We start from the raw sequence: 17,980 nt of genomic DNA on the forward strand, positions 1-17,980 counted from the left end.
AAACATAAAATTTTTAAAAGTATTTAGATAATTGTGATATTGTCTTCAAAGTACCCTTCATAATATTTTTCTTTCACAATAGTACACTTCATTATGCAATTATATAAAATTATATTACATGCAAAATTGATCCCTTCCTCTCCAGGAGCAGTATCATTTCAACCTCTTTATTATTATTGGCATAAAATATGCTATCACATTTCTCATACTAAAAAAATTAATTCTTCCTTAGAATCCACAGCCACCCTGGACTATCAAATTTCTGTTCCCATTCATTTAAAAACTCCTTGAAAGTGGGGTCTAAACTCACTACATCCAATCCTTATCTTTCTTTTCTCTCTGGAATTCATTCTCACCCCTATCACATCATCACAATTTCTTTTATCAAGATCATCAGTTATCTCTGTTTTATCAAACTCAATGGCCAGTCCCTCTATATGTCTGCCCACACAGAAATGGCACTGGACCTGCTAGAACATGTATCTCAGTCTACATAGCTTGTATTCTTCACTAAATAGTTAAAGACTTTACATTCTGAGCTTATTTCTTTTTAATTTATGTAAGCAAATATCAGTTATAAATTTTAAAAATGTATGAAGAATGGGGGACTACATGAGCATGAAGAAAATCAGAAAGCCTTGAAAGTTAGTGAGACTCAAGTTTACCTAAGCATGATGATATTATTGAGGTTGTAAATATGTACATGTGAGTCCCTTTTCTCTTTTTTCATGAGACAGTGACAATCACCTTAAATCCATTAGGTCATTCTCATTACACATCTGCTCCATTAATAAAGGTGTAGGCATCTCAGAAAAATTTGGGTGTTACCCTTAGAAGGATGATCAAGCACCACCTAGACTCACCAAGGATAGTTTCTTCTGAAAGGGTGTGTGAACAGTATTGTTGGCCAGGACTTTATTCAGAACTTTTGTCTTTTGAGGGTTTAAAAGGAAAAACTCTCTGTACCCTGATGTTGAAACCTCAGGGAAAAAAGATAGTTTGTCCCTGATCTTGGGCAATAGCGTGCCTGTGCATGTCTGTGTATGTGAAGTGATAGAGCTGAGTGTTAAGAGTTACAACTGTGAAAGCCCAACAGAGAGCTCTTTTCAGGTTTCACATGACCCATCTTCCATACTGTGAGGGCAGTGATAAAGGTTGGTAGATCTCTCCCGCCATCCACATACCTCTCTAGTCCAGAAAAGCCCACATGAAATGAAGTGAAAGTTGTTAAGTCAGGTCTGACTCTTTGTGACCCCACGGACTATACAGTCCATGGAATTTTCCAGGCCAGAATACTGGAGTGGGTAGCCTTTCCATTCTCCAGGGGATCTTCCCAACTCAGGGATTGAACGCAGGTCTCCTGCATTGCAGGTGGATTCTTTACCAGCCCACATGGTTCTTGGATAATTGGAAGCTGCTGCTGCTATTGCTGCTAAGTCGCTTCAGTGATGTCCGACTCCTTGTGACCCTATAGACAGCAGCCCACCAGGCTCCTCCATCCCTGGGATTCTCCAGGCAAAAATACTGGAGTGCATTGCCATTTCCTTCTCCAGTGCATGCATGCATGCTAAGTCTCCTCAGTCGTGTTCGACTCTGTGCGACCCTATGGACAGCAGGCCACCAGGCTCCTCCATCCACAGGATTCTCCAGGCAAGAATACTGGAGTGGGCTGCCATTTCCTTCTCCAAAATTAGAAGGGAGAGCTTCAAAAATGATACCTTTGTTTTTTATTTCCTATAAGTGGTGGTGGATGTTGATAGTTGGAGAACAGATGAAATAATTTTTAAAAAGTGAAAGTGGCTGATTGTTCCTTAAATTTGCAGAAGAGTTTAAATTTGTACATGTATAATAGTCTTTAAAATAATTTATGATGTAGTAGAAAAAAAATCACATAGTTTCATGATGCCACATACAAGGAAACAGATGATATAAGCCACAAGAATGACTCTTTGGTTTGGTTTGCACCAAACACTACACTACATCCAGAGTGGAGTAGAGGATAATTTGGTGAGACTGGACTCTTTCCAGGCGCTAAATTGATGGTAATTAATATCTGAGTAAGCAAGACTCACAAGCTCTAATAAACTTACCTACGGAAGCAGTGAGCTGCCGTGAGCAGCCACGTGTTACTGATGAGGCTGGCTCCACATTGATGGCCAGCTCCTACGAGCTGGAGGCTGGCCTGCCATGGCCACTCCCCTTCCAGAGCTGCCTCACTTCCTTGGACAATTCTTTCAGTAGACGCAAATGATGGCAATGGCATGTATGAAGGTGTCATCCTTATTCCACAGCCTGTCACAGAAACGAGTGTTACCTGTCTTTCATGAAAACGAGGGGGAAAAAGCACATCCTGATTTGCACTGGGTGCAGATGCTTAGATGGTCCATTGAACCTGTTGCTCTTTAACCCATTTCTAGCACTCAGTCTCTGGGGTTATTCTCTAGGGGTGCTACTATTCCCAGAGAGGTTCAAAAGAAATATTTACCAACATTCCAAGGCATCCAAACCAGAATTAACTTCTGCCTCTATACGGAGCATATACAGATGAATAAATAGATAAGTCACACAGAGTCGGACACGACTGAAGTGACTTAGCAGCAGCAGCAGCAGATAGATAATTTAAGAGCATAAAAATGTGTAGATCCTCTGCTGAGAGTTTTTGATACATGTGTGGCAAAACACTTTTCAAGTGAGAAAACTCAGCCCGGGAAAAAAGAACATAAATTACTGGAGGCAACACAGCTGGCAAGAGACAGAGTTGGATATTGGAAGGATTAGAAGGATCTGTGTCGAAATTCATATTCTTCCTACTGAGAGAGTGCAACACTGAATGTCAGCCATGATTCTGCCTTGACATAAATCTGTACATTGTCTTTGAAAAGCCCTGAATTTTAACCATCTTAAATATTAATGACTATCTTGGTTTTCTAAACTTTAAAAAGACTAGTTTTTTTAACATATTCTGATTCCCTGATAACAAATTCTCAGTTGATTAGACTTCAACCCTAAATAATACCTGAACGTGTATTAGTATACTTTATTAATGTGCCTTTTAATTATTAATGTTTATATTTTTATTATATAAACATTAATAATTAAAAGGCACATTTTTAAAAAAGAAGTTTTATTCAGAAACAGATTAAAAAAATAGTTGCACGAATCACTAGTTCAGGTTCGATGCATATTACAGGATGCTCGGGGCTGGTATGCGGGGATGACCCAGAGGGAGGATAAGGGGAGGAGGGAGGTGGGAGGGGGGTTCGGGAGGGGAACTCATGTACACCCGGGGCGGATTCATGTCAATGTATGGCAAAACCAACCAATATAATATTGTAAAATAATTAGCCTCCAATAAAAAAAAATAGTTGCCTGAAATCATATTTATAAATTTATCATAATTCCCTCAGGGTTAAATAGCTTTAGCTTAAGGTGACTGTATAATTGAACATGTAGAGTTTCTCCATTAATATGGTGCCACATCAGTAAAGTCTAATGCTTCTTCTCCCAATTTCCCCTAAAATTAAATGTGAAGGTAATAATAATAAAAATAATATCTACTAGTTATGATCCAGACCCTGTACACAGTGTTACATACACATGCCCTAATATTAACAATTCTGTTATTATCTCTCTATGTTATTAGATGTTATTATCCTTAGACTGAAGATGAAAAATTTGAGTCTATGGTATTACTCAAAGACAAAAGGAACAAAACCACCAAAAATGAAGGAAAGATAAGAAAAAAATATATACATTTTGGAGGTAATTTTCAGTAACTGCAGTATTCAGTCGGTTGGTTTAAAAAACAACTTCTTGGACTGCCCAACCTGTTTCTTTGAACCAGAACTGTGGAGAACCCCAACAATTCTGACAAATTCACTGATATTGTGATTTTCCACACCAGAAATAAAGCTATAATTCACCAGTCCCTCACCAAACAGAAGCTATAGCTTGAGCCTTCCAGTCATGACCCATCAACTCTTTTCTCTAGGTATGTACTCAGAAGCCACAATGCCTGCACACCATCCTATCTAGGAACACAGGAAAGATGAAAAGTTCTACAAAAATGTGGTTATTTCATTCAATGGTCTGAATGTGTACTCCCCAAATATATAGTTGAAATCCCTAACCCTTAAAGGTGGTGGTATTTGTAGGTACAGCCTTCCAGAGGTGCTTAAGACATAAGAGTGGAGCTCTCATGAATGGGTCAGTACCTTATAAAATAGTCTGCAGAGGAATCCCTAGGCCCTTCCACCACTTGACTGTACAGCAAGAATCTATGAGTACGAAGTGGGCCCTCACCTCACAACAATCTCAGACTTCTAGCCTCCGGAACTATTAGCAATGTATTTCTGCTGCTTATACACTACCCAGTCTATGGTAGGTATTTTTTTTTTATAGCACTGTGATTGGACTTATGAAAAGCAATTTAAACAGAGAAAGACAGAGCACTGGCACCAGTGAATGCTGGAGCTGGTGGTGCCCTAAGGTGGGTTGTAGATGTAGTTTTCATATACTCTATTTTCAAAATCCAAATTTAATCCTGCACCTAACTGTATGGCATGGTTAAGATCCTCTAAATCAGATGATATATAAACTTAGAAGACAGACATATCACTGAAAATTTTCCTCAGAAATTTTTAGAACTTGTGCTTGGTATCAGCAAAGATATTCAAGAAAACATGACCTTAATAAAACAAAGGTAGCCAAACATAAGGGAAAAATATACTCTGATAAGAGTATAGACAACAAAAGATTTGTATGTCAATCAAGAAAATTCAAGAAATCACAGAAATGTCATAACAGATAATAAATCCACATAAAAGAAGAGAAAATGTAACACCAGACAACTGAGGTAAGTGGTTGTCAGGAGTATACATCTGATGAGATCTTTCATAATGCACTGAAACTGAACTGGAACTAGATAATGATTGTCATGGAGTTCAGTAAATAGACATTCAGATAATAAATCATTTGTGTTCCCGAGGAAGAAAAAAAACCCAAAGCAATCAAAACAGAGTCAATCATCAAATTTATAAAGGAAGAATATTTTTCCAGGATGAGAAAAAACAGTGTACAAGTTGAAAATCTCATAGTGTCCCAGACAAGGTTCAGTGTCAAATACACATCAAGATCTCAAAAAAAAAAAAAGTTATAGGATAAATATTTCCTACCTTCTTCCAGGAAACAGATAACCTAAAAGAATAAAAATCACACCAGCCTTAGACTTCTGCTCTATAACAAAACACTAGAAGAAGGTGGAATGATATGTATATAGTTATTTGAGAAAATTTATGATCCAAGAATCCTATAAAATATTAAGATAAAGGCAATGGAAAGAGATTCTGATATATGCAACTTCTCAAAAATACACCATCTATGCAGTTATCTTATTGAAAAACAACTTAAAGATACAGTTTAGCAAGCAAAAGGGTGAATCTAAATCAAGACTCAAGAAAGGGAAATAGTAAAAGTATAACAAGAGATTTGATCCTGAAGCTGAAGTTCCGATACTTTGGCCACCTGACATGAAGAGCTGACTCACTGGAAAAGACCCTGATGCAAACTTGGAAAGATTAAAGGCAAAAGGAGAAGATAGCATCAGAGGATGAGATAGTTAGATAGCATCGCTGACTCAATAGACCCGGATCTGAGCAAAGTCCGGGAGATAGTGAAGGACAAAGAAGCCTAGCATGCTTCTGTCCTTTGGGTCACAAAGAATCAGACATGGTTTAGTGACTGAACAACAATCAAGCGAGAGACTTTAGTGATGGGTAAATGACTGTGACTGTTGGGATAAAATGGAACATATTGTTTTGAAAAAGATTAGTAATAGAGTATGTAAAGTTTGTGCTGGTGCTCAGTCATGTCTGACTCTTTGCAATCTCAAGGACTGTAGCCTGCCAGCTCCTCTATCCATGGGATTATCCAGGCAAGAATACTGGAATGGTTTGCCATTTCCTCCTCAAGGGGATCTTCCTGACCCAGGGATCGAGCCTGCATCTTCTGTATCTCCTGCATTGGCAGGTGGATTCTTAACCTCTGAGTCACCTGGGAAGTCCATGTAAAGATTCAAAGTGAAAGTGAAGTCGCTCAGTTGTGTCCAACTCTTAGCGAGCCCATGGACTGCAGCCCACCAGGCTCTGCAGTCCCTGGGATTCTCCAGGCAAGAACAGTGGAGTGGGTTGCCATTTCCTTCTCCAATGCATGAAAGTGAAAAGTGAAAGTGAAGTCAGTTGTGTCCGACTCTTAGCGACCCCATGGACTGCAGCCTACCAGTCTCCTCCATCCATGGGTTTTTCCAGGCAAGAGTACTGGAGTGGGTTGCCATTGCCTTAGTGATAAGTAAAATGTGAAGTTGGTCTTCCCTGGTAGCACTAGTGGTAAAGAATCCACCTGCCAATGCAGCAGACATAGAGATGTAAGTTTCATCCCTGGGTCAGGAAGCTCTCCTGGGGAAGGACATGGTAACCCACTCCAGGATTCTTGACTGGAGAATCCCATGGACAGAGGAACCTGGCGGGCTATGGGCCACAGGGTCACAAAGAGTTGAACACGACTAATGGAACTTAGCACACGTGCATGCAAGATGTTAGAAATATAGCTACATATGTTATGTATGTAATATCAAGAATACTATGTAATTTTTTACCACCTTCTGTAAGTCAAAATACTAAAAATTGTATTTGGCGTAAATGTATAAATTTAAATGTCTTAAAATGTCAACAATAATAAAACATAACAAAAAGATTAAATAGTTGACAACAGAAAAAATCAGCTTGGTATTACTGTTTTGATCATTTTGAAATACAGATATCAAATAATTATACATTGTATGATCAAAACTAATACAATGTTATATCAATTATAACTCATAAAAGAATGTCATAAATTCTACTTGTAACTTTCTGGGCTTTTATTAATTATCTTTGCTATGAAATAGACAGTTAATCATGGGCTTTGGGACTTACGACTGTTGAGAAGATTCCTCATCTTTTTGTTGTCAATAGCTGGAATAAACAAAACATGAATTAGTTGGTGGAAGTATATGTTCCTATTTTCATGTGATTTTGTTCAAATGGTTACTATAAAATGCTTATTGACCAAATAATCCATATAAGATATTTTTTGTGACCAAGAAATATATAAATAACCCTTTACTCTGATTTGGTTCCAAATGTGTAATTTTACTCTAAAAAGGTAGCATTTTGTTTTCTGATTTTTGCTAAGAAACTAAAAAACAGAAGTTAGGAAATTAGGAAAGAATGATTAGGATAAATGTCCATGATTGATTTCTTTGGGAGCTCCAGTAAAACTAAGGGAAACAACCTCTATTTCCATCACAACTGGTGTTTACTGTAGTAGTTGGACTAGCCTATGTGTGTTAGGCATATGCCTGGAAGCCAGATTGATAGGCATCCCAGATCCCTCACAGACCAATTCCCAGGCCTTTGACTACAAAGGGTGGGAACTGGATCATTGCAGGCTGATGGCTTCTCTCACTAAGGATGGCTCTCACAATGAATATAGTGGAAGTCAGCAGGTACTAGAGGCAAAAAGTTCTCTTGTATACAGCCAGCCCCCATCTTTCCCCCCAATTTATGTCTCCCTTCTGTGACACCTTTTCCCCTTCAAACTTATCTTAGCATTCCTTTATAGTCAGTTTCATTTGATTGGGGTGATTTGGTATTTGTTGTGTTTATTTGTAGAAAGTAGGAAAGTATATCATATTTTCCTCAGTAATACTGACTTTCCCATAAGAGGAATGTGAGCCCCAAATCCTATTAGAATTCTCCTGGACATTTTACTTATCTTTATTTAATGTGAGCTTTGTATGTAGCAGAAGAAAATGTATGTGGTAGAATTTTGGTTATCAAGTATGGTCATAGAATATCATTTAATATTAAAAGAAACTTTATAATAAAAAGTCAGTATACATGACCAGGAAGGCTGAAAAATGATTTTTAAAACTGTAAAAATAAGAAATTCTACAATTTTAATTTATGGTGGATATTTTACTTTAGCTTATATAATCATGTGTTAGGCACAATTATATTACCAGGAACTGAGATTTAGTTTGAGATTGCCACTTACAGAGTGCTGGAAGATGCCATGTTTTCTTTGGAATATAATTGATTTAAAAATAAAGGTGGATACCATATTCTTCATCATTTCTAATTTCTCTATGAAGAAGCTATCACTATCCTGCATGGGGATTTGATCACAATGTATTTAAGGATTTTGCTGATTATCTAACAACAGAGAAGTTAACTTTAGACAATCTGTTTTTTAAATTCATAGTTGTTGGGAGGGGAAAAGATTCAAGATCTAAAGGACAAGCCTTATTTTTTGGTATTAAATCAGAAGCAACCGCACGTGGAAATACTTAATTAGAAACAATGAACAGAGTTGGAATACCTAATGCCTGTGAGACATATGCTAGAGTTCAGGGGGAGGAATAAGAAAATAAAAAGACACAGTCCCTGATCTTGGCACTTATAAGTTTTATTTGAAATACATTATTTTACTTTCTCTAATTTTGTGTTGGTACAGAAAAATAAAAATGTCTCTCACTTTGGATTCCCAGTGTCTGTGAGGCAGTTTTAGTTTTACTTTCATAACCTTTTTGAGCTCCATTTTTTTCTACTTTTGGGGGAAAATGAAATGACAGCTTTCCTGAGTTTGTATTGTAAAGAATCTGTGAGGAGATGACTAAAATTGTTTTAAATTGGAAATAAGCTAGAGAGAATCTCTTTATGGTTCATGTTAATGTTTCTTCCAACAGGCTTCAACCTTCATAAAGATCCTGTTTCTTTGATACTATGGACGCTAACCCCCAGAACTGGCCTCTGGGAGTCACAATACCTGTGCTTTAATACCCCCCAACTCGCCTTCCCCACACCACCCCCCACCCCATGCTTGCAGGTCCCATGTCTGACACCTTCCCTGAGTCTAGCTTCCTTAAAATGGTGCAATTAATGCCTACCCTTTCATGCTTTTGAAAAGATCCAACATGAAAATTCATACACAGGGGTGAATTAAAAACCCATAGTGATGCCCAAGTTAAATATGAAAAAAAATCATAAAACTAGACTTTACCTCATAGCGAATTTTTATTTTAGTTTTAATCCACACTGACATACATTCATCAAGGGTGAATTCTTGAAATGAGAGAATACATTGACCTGAATTCTTATGATAAATAAAAAGAGGATTGTGAAGGGAGGGAACCACAAAGATGGTAAAAGGACTTACATGTGAGTGTAAATGATGGTTTGTGAATAGTCAAAGGCATCGGTTCTCTCTTCAGACTTTGATATAGAATCCTTTCAATTTTTTTCCTGACTTGCTCAGCACTATCAGTAGATGGGAATCGAAACACAAGCACCATAAGAATGTTCATACCATTTTGATCTGGACTAAAGAGGAAAAAGCAGATAGAGGAAATCATAATGAAGTCAGTTCTCTAACCAGGAACTGTTTTTACACATTACAATTCACACTAGATTTAAAGAAACATAGTGAGTGGCATATGTGCTTATCAGATTTTTAAATGATCTCTAGGAATACCAGCTAAGATAAATAGCTGGAAAAAAAAACATTTTTGCCTCTAACTTAGTTCACCATCTAGCTGTGAGATAATTTTAGTTTCATAACCTTTTGAACTTCAAAAAGAGGAGGTTGTAGAAGGAGGAGAGGTTCGTGAAATCATGCTTTACACATGCACTTAAGTGATTTGCTTTTTAAGGGATTCTAAACCAAGTTGTAATGAAGGTCATTATTCCTCAGTAGTGGTGTGGCAAAGACAATGCTTGTGTTCACCAAACCCTTCATATAAGCCTTGCCTTCTAAGCAAGAGCTAAATTTCATTTCCTAGCCTTCCTTGCAGTTTATTGAAACTCTCTAGTGAATCCTGGACAGGGAAATGTGGGAAGAAATGATGTACCCTGCTCCCAGACCTGGCCCTGGAAGACCTCCTGTACAATCCTCCATGCTTTCACTCTTCCCTTATTTGCCAACCAGAGAGTCAGTGGGCAAGTCCATTCTGCAATCCCAATCATTCCTACATCCACTTCTGCCACTTTTGTTTGGACTGTATCATGGAAATTAAATAGATCTTTATTGTGTTAAGCCATTGGTATTTTGGGGCTTAGTAGTCAGCTAATATGAGTTTGAAACATGGATGATTAAAGAAAGCAATTAAAGAAGGAGATTATTTGATAAGTTAAAATATAAAACTTTACAATAATGTGTAGAGGTCTAGAAACCCTCTAGTTACATTTTGAGAAAAAATTTAATTTGAAATATACGAAAAATGAAGGAAGAAAGGAGAGTAGAAAGGGGAAAAGGGATAGAAAAGACATGGGCTCCTGACCATATGTATATTTACCATCAAGAAGTGAAGTAAATAAATATTACAAATATATATGTGTATATACGTGTATATATGTAAATGCATGTTATCACATGTGTATATATCTATATATTAATATATAGATATATATGTTGTTTAGCTACTAAGTTGTATCTGACTCGTTGCAATCCCATGGTCTGTAACCTGCCAGGCTCTTGTGTTCATGGGATTTTCCAGGCAAGAATACTGGAGTAGGTTGCCATTTCCTTCTTCAGGGGATCTTCCCAACTCAGGGATCAAATCTGAGTATCCTGCCTTGCAGGTGGATTCTTTATCACTGCACCACCTCTGAAGTTCATGTGTATAAATATGTGTGTGTGTAAACTGATTGATATCCACAATAAAATTTTTAAAATTTCATCAATTTTTTTCAAAATTAATAGAAAACTAGATATATTATTCCACTAAATGCCAAGCCTATTGGACATTCTATTATAATATATTCAGGATAAATTCCAGTAACTTATTTTAGTCTCTGATAATGCATTTCTTCAATTTATATATGTTGCCTTTTATCCGAACAAACAGTGAAAAGTCATTAGAAATAAAATAATGCAGGAGCATTCGAGGAAAAATCTTATTGAAGAGAAAATCATAGTCTGATTTTTGGGTAGGCTTAAAGTGAGGATAATCAAAAGGGGCTGGCCTTTATGTGCTAAGTCACTTCAGGGGTGTCCAACTCTTTGAGACCCTAGGATTATAGCCCACCAGGCTCCTCTGTCCATGGGATTCACCAGGCAAGAATACCAGAGTGAGTTGCCATTCCCTTCTCCAGTGGATCTGGCCATGCCCTCCAACCCAGGGACCAAAACCATGTCTACTGCATCTCTTTCATTGGCAGGCAGATTCTTTACCACTGCCACCACCTGGGAAGCCCCAAGCCAAGTTTACATACCTTAATTTGATAACATGAGATTTGATAAACCGACCCTCTCCAGAATGTTGAAATATCCTAGACATCTGAATAGAAAAAATTTAAAGTGTTAATCCTAAGAAAGTGTTACTTCTCATCTTATCTAGAGACTTATGGAAAAGTTAAGATTGCCAGTTTATTCCCAGACTTGTGAACTGGCTATGTGCAGTGGTAAGACTTCAACCAAGTTCTAATCCTTGTAAAACTGAACAATCTTATCATAATAGTTTGATTCTGCTCTAAAATGATGTAACAGAGTTATGTGTGTTGTAGAGTTGTTTTGAGGATTAAAACAATGTACACATGTCACACATTGCCTGATATACTAAACACTATTCATAATGTTCATTTTGATTGTCAAATAATTTAAACTATTGGTGCTATTTTTCAAGGCAGCATTCCTTACTTTTAAGAAAACCTACCATATGTTTGCCTCATTCTCCAATATGGCATTTTAGTCTACTATTGATATCAATTTGCTCATTTCTCACATGAATATCCCTTATGAGAGCATTTGACATAATATGTATCAAGATCTGTCATGTGACTCTGATACCCTCACTTGTTAATCATCTCTTTTCTATATTTCATCACACTTCATACTGTCAGCATTTTATTTCTTGGCTTTTCTCGTCTGAACCATTGAAGGATTTCGGATATTCCGTGAAATTATCTCCTAAAGGTACCTGATTCCCAAAATCAGTATTGAGAGAGTATTGAGGCACTGCCTGAAAAGATTTTAAAAAAACACCAGAGTGAAAGTCAAAATTCAGAAATTGCAGGTCCATGTAAGTTTACGTAGGGCTCAGGTCCATGGTAAATCTTGCCCCCTTTGGGAAGAGGGAATATTGGTTCCCTTGCCCACTAGATTTTTCCTTCTCCTTGATTCCTTTAAATTAATAACAGTGCTCAGTAGATTTTACCTCGTTAAATACTGAATTTCCCTCTCTTCCTTCCATCCCACTGCTGTGGTCTAAAATCAGCTCCTTCGAAACTTGTGTTCAGGCTTTTGCAGTGGTCCCCTCACTGGCATCTTCATGTGGTTCAACTCTATCTTTCCTCCCCTACTTGTTACCCAGCATGCCAGCAGCCAGGATGATATCCCTAAAGCACAAGTCTGAGTATATTACACTCCTGCTTGAAACCCGGTGTCTCTTATGAGCTTCACAATCTTAACCCTTCACGGGCCTTGTTGTTGTTGCTGTTTAGTCACTCAATTGTATCAGACTCTTTGAGACTCCTTGGACTGCAGCATGCCAGGCTTCTCTGTTCTTCACTATCTCCCAGAGTTTACTCAGACTCATGTCCATTGAGTCGGTGATACCATCCAACCATCTCATCCTCTGTCGTCCCCATTCACCTTCTGCCTTCTATCTTTCCCAGCATCAGGGTCTTCTCTAATGAGTCAGTTCTTCACATTAGGTGACCAAAGTATTGGAACTTCAGCTTCAGTATCAGTCCTTCCAATGAATATTCAGGGTTAATTTTCTTCAGGATTGACTGGTTTGATCTCCTTGCAGTCCAAGGGACTCTCAAGAGTCTTCTCCAGCACTACAGTTCAAAAGTATCAATTCTTTGGCCTCAGCCATCTTTATGGTCCAACTCTTACGTCTGTATATAACTACTTGAAAAACCATAGCTTTGATTATATGGACTTCTGTGAGCAAAGTGATGTCTCTGCTTTTTAATACAGTGTCTAGGTTTGTTATAGCTTTTCTTCCAAGGAGCAAGCAAATTCTAGTTTTATGGATGCAGTCACCGTCCACAGTGATTTTTGGGGCCCAAGAAAATAAAGACTGTCACTGTTTCTATTTCTTCCCTATCTGATTGCCAGAAAGTTAGGGGACTGCATGCCATGATCTTAATTTCTTGAATGTTGAATTTTAAGCCAGCTTTCTCATTACCCTCTTTTATCCTCATCAAGAAATTCTTTAGTTCTTCTTTGCATTCTGCCATTAGAGTGGTATCATCTGCATATCATGGGCCTTTTTTAATCCTACCCCTATTATCTTATCTATTACCTGTTCTTTCCTAATCTCACTGGCCTGGTTCACACCTTTACAATTTTGCACATTCATTTCCCTCTTCCTTCGGTGTACTTTTTTTTTCCCAAATAACTTTCTTCAATGACAAGTATGGTATTATCCAGGGACAACTAACTTGTCTTTGACTTGCCTTCCTCAAACAAAATTAAATTCTCCTTTTCATGTCAAATAGATGGAGAAACAGTGGAAACAGTGGCAGACTTTATTTTTTTGGGGCTCCCAAATCACTGCAGATGGTGACTGAAGTCATGATATTAAAAGATGATTACTCTTTGGAAGGAAATTTATGACCAACATAGACTGCATATTAAAAAGCAGAGACATTACTTTGCCAACAAAGGTCCGTCTAGTCAAGGCTATGGTTTTTCCCGTGGTCATGTATGGATGTGAGAGTTGGACTGTGAAGAAAGCTGAGCACTGAAGAATTGATGCTTTTGAACTGTGGTGTTGGAGAAGACTCTGGAGAGTCCCTTGGACTGCAAGGAGATCCAACCAGTCCATCCTAAAAGAGATCAGTCCTGGGTGTTCATTGGAAGGACTGATGTTGAAGCTGAAAATCCAATACTTTGGCCACCTGATGCAAAGAGCTGACTCATTTGAAAAGACGCTGATGCTGGGAAAGATTGAGGGCCGGAGGAGAAAGGGATGACAGAGGATGAGATGGTTGGATGGCATCACTGACGGTTGGATGGCATCACTGACTCAATGGGCATGAATTTGGGTAAACTCTGGGAGTTGGTGATGGAGAGGGAGGCCTGGTGTCCTGCAGTCCATGGGGTTGCAAAGAGTTGGACACAACTGAGTGACTGAATTGAACTGAACTGAAGCCACCCCAGCATCTTGCGCATGATTCTATTGTAGCAATTATCACACTGGTTTACAATTGTCTTTCCCACTTTGGACTGTATGTTCAGTGTTTGACACAATGCCTGGTCCACAGTAAACACTCAATGAATGTCTGATGGATTAAATAAATGAATGAATAAATGAGAAAATGAATGAGAGATCAAGAATACCATAAAGGAGAGAAGATAATAACACGGTTGTTTTTATCTGCAAATCATGTTGCCAAGGGTAAGTAGAACTCTATGGGACTCTAAAGCAAGGCAGAAGCCAGGAGACCCCAGTAGTGACCCCAACCCCCTTCATAAGTGGTCATTCCAGGGGTCTGGAACAGTTTTGACTTATGTCACTTATGATTCACTAAGCTTTTCAGAACACATTTCATTTTCATTTCTCAAGGAACAAGGATAAAATGTGAGGTTAAGATCTCTGCATGTGTGCAGGCATGTTCAGTCATGTCTGAATCTTTTGTGACCTTATGGATCATAGCCTATGCTCGTCTGTCCATGGGCTTCCCCAGGCAAGAATACTGGAGTGAGTAGCCATTCCCTTCTTCAGGGGATCTTCCTGACCCAGGGATCAAACCCACATCTCCTGCACCCTGCTTTGGCAGGCAAATTCTTTACCACTGAGTCACCTGGGAAGCCCTTAAGATCTTTAGCACTTTAATATAAATGGCCTCTGAAATTCTGAACTGTGTACATAATGGCACTGTAGGAAAGGATCAGGATTCTGTCATATCAGAGTGTAACAAATTACTAAGACTCTATTTGAACTAAAATGTGATATTAATAAGACCATGGTCCCTTGAGGAGTTGAATTCTATTTAAAAAATGAGTAGATTCTGGTGTAGTACACTATTGGTGTAACCACTAATAATAGCTTACATGTATTCAGTCCATACAACCTGGTAGGCATTGGAGCAACTCCTTAGTCAACTTCATACAGCCTTATGAGGAGAGTATTTTCTTTATTCTTATCGGTCCCGTTTTATAGGTGAAAAAACTGAAGCTCAAGACACTTAATTGTCTGAGGTGGCATTGGAAGTGGTTGTTCTGCCATGTGAACCCAGGATATCTGGCTCAAGATCTTGTATTCTTAAGCATTAAGTTACATTGACAAACCCAAATTACTTATATGCCTGATGACAGATTTCAGGTTGGTGGGAGCAGAGGTTTGGGGGCAGGAAGCCCTTAAAGAAGTCCTCAAAGGATCTTTATTTCCTGAACCTAAACCTAATAAAAGATAATCCCCTAGGAATTTGCTTTTTTTCTGCTTCTAGTTTAACAGGACTAAGGGAACCACTTCTTTTTGGACACCTAATAGTTGTAACCAATTTCTGGAGAAGTTAAATCTATGTTTATATTTATCTACTGGGAGCTCAGTATATATAAGTAAATGTTCTATTTAGTTCAAATTACAAAAAATTAATTGTATCCTTCTTTTTTTTTAATGGTCTAAACCTAAGAAAGGTTTGGCTTGGAAACTAACAGAGATCATTCTGTCATTTTGAGATTGCATCCAAGTACTGCATTTTGGCCTCTTTTGTTGACTATGATGGCTACTCCATTTCTTCTAAGGGATTCTTGCCCACAGTAGTATATATGATGGTCATCTGAGTTAAATTCACCCATTCCAGTGCATTTTAGTTCCCTGATTCCTAAAATGTCAACGTTCACTCTGGCCATTTCCTGTTTGACCACTTCCAATTTGCTTTGGTTCATGGAGCTAACAACATTCCAGGTTCCTATGCAAGATAGCTCTTTATAGCATCAGACCTTGTGTCCATCACCAGTCACATCCACAACTGAATGACCTCTGTTCATTTACAAGGCAAACCATTCAAGAGAGAACACACTGGTCATAGCAAACATTGTCTTCCAATAACACAAGAGAAGACCCTACACATGGACATCACTAGATGGTCAATACTGAAATCAAACTGATTATATTCTTTGCAGTCAAAGATGTAGAAGTTCTATACAGTCAGCAAAAACAAGACCAGGAACTGACCATGGCTCAGATCATTAACTCTTTATTGCCAAATTCAGACTTAAACTGAAGAAAGTAGGGAAAACTGCTAGACCATTCAGGTATGACCTAAATCAAATCCTTTACAATTATACTAATGGAAATGGGAAATAGATTTAAGGGACTAGATCTGATTGACAGAGTACCTGATAAACTATGGACGGAGGTTCATGACATTGTACAGGAGACAGGGATCAAGAACATCCCCAAGAAAAAGAAATGCAAAAAAGCAAAATGGCTCTCTGAGGAGTGCTTACAAAACACTGGGAAAAGAAGAGAAGCAAAAAACAAAGGAGAAAAGGAAAAATATATCCATTTGAATGCAGAGTTCCAAAGAATAGCAAGGAGAGATTAGAAAGCCTTCCTCAGTGATTAGTGCAAAGAAATAGAGGAAAGCAACAGAATGGGAAAGACTAGATATCTCTTCAAGAAAATTAGAGATACCAAGGGAATATTTCATGCAAAGATGGGCACAATAAAGGACAAAAATGGTATGGGTCTAACAGAAGCAGAAGATATTAAGAAGAGGTGGCAAGAATACACAGAAGAACTGTGCAAAAAAGATCTTCATGACCCAGATAATCACGATGGTGTGATCACTCACCTAGAGCCAGACATCCTGGGATGTGAAGTCAAGTGGGCCTTAGGAAACATCACTACGAACGAAGCTAATGGAGGCGATGGAATTCCCGTTGAACTAGTTCAAATCCTAAAAGACGACCCAGTGAAAGTGCTGCACTCAATATGCCAGCAAATTTGGAAAAGTCAGCAGTGGCCACAGGACTGGAAAAGGTCAGTCTTCATTCCAATCCCAAAGAAAGGCAATGCCAAAGAATGTTAACTACCACCACACAATTGCAGTCATCTCACACACTAGGAAAGTAATTCTCAAAATTCTCCATGCCAGGCTTCAACAATATGAGAACCGTGAACTTCCAGATGTTCAAGTTGGTTTTAGAAAAGGCAGAGGCACCAGAGATCAAATTGCCAACATCCGCTGGATCATCAAAAAAGCAAGGGAGTTCCAGAAAAACATCTACTTTTGCTTTATTGACTATACCAAAGCCTTTGACTGTGTAGATTACCACAAACTGTGGAAAATTCTGAAAGAGACAGGAACACCCTACCACCTGACCTGTTTCTTGAGAAATCTGTATGCAGGTCAGGAAGCAACAGTTAGAACTGGACATGGAACAACAGACTGGTTCCAAATAAGAAAGGGAGTATGTCAAGGCTGTATATTGTCACCCTGCTTATATAACTTACATGCAGAGTACATCATGGGAAATGCTGGGCTGGAAGAAGCACAAGCTGGAATCAAGATTGCTGGGAGAAATAACCTCAGATATGCAGATGACACTACCCTTATGGCAGAAAGTGAAGAGGAACTCAAAAGCCTCTGATGAAAGTGAAAGAGGAGAGTGAAAAGGTTGGCTTGAAGCTCAACATTCAGAAAACAAAGATCATGGCATCTGGTCCCATCACTTCATGGGAAATAGATGGAAAAACAGTGGACACAGTGTCAGACTTTATTTTTTTGGGCTCCAAAATCACTGCAGATGCTGATTGCAGGCAGGAAATTAAAAGACGCTTACTCCTTGGAAGGAAAGTTATGACCAACCTTGATAGTATATTAAAAAGCAGAGACATTACTTTGCCAACAAAGGTCCGTCTAGTCAAGGCTATGGTTTTTCCCGTGTTCATGTATGGATGTGAGAGTTGGACTGTGAAGAA

The 17,980-nt window shown here is 38.4% G+C and overlaps 1 protein-coding gene across 3 annotated transcripts in view; it reads right to left on the minus strand.

Annotated features, from left to right (window-relative positions):
- Positions 1-17,980, minus strand: part of TMPRSS11F (transmembrane serine protease 11F) — a 93,055-nt gene that overhangs the window by 12,700 nt on the left and 62,375 nt on the right. For all 3 annotated transcript variants that reach the window (XM_055435073.2, XM_055435078.2, XM_055435077.2), the window contains exons 5-8: positions 11,310-11,374; positions 9,256-9,419; positions 6,972-7,010; positions 2,091-2,292 (exon numbers count right to left, since the gene is read on the minus strand). In XM_055435073.2, the coding sequence (XP_055291048.1) occupies positions 2,091-2,292; positions 6,972-7,010; positions 9,256-9,419; positions 11,310-11,374 (470 nt within the window). The remainder of the gene's footprint in view (positions 1-2,090; positions 2,293-6,971; positions 7,011-9,255; positions 9,420-11,309; positions 11,375-17,980) is intronic.

This window comes from Moschus berezovskii, chromosome 5, assembly GCF_049115385.1.
Source record: "Moschus berezovskii isolate FMDL1 chromosome 5, NW_MosBer_1.0, whole genome shotgun sequence".
NCBI classification, from domain to species: Eukaryota; Metazoa; Chordata; class Mammalia; order Artiodactyla; family Moschidae; genus Moschus; species Moschus berezovskii.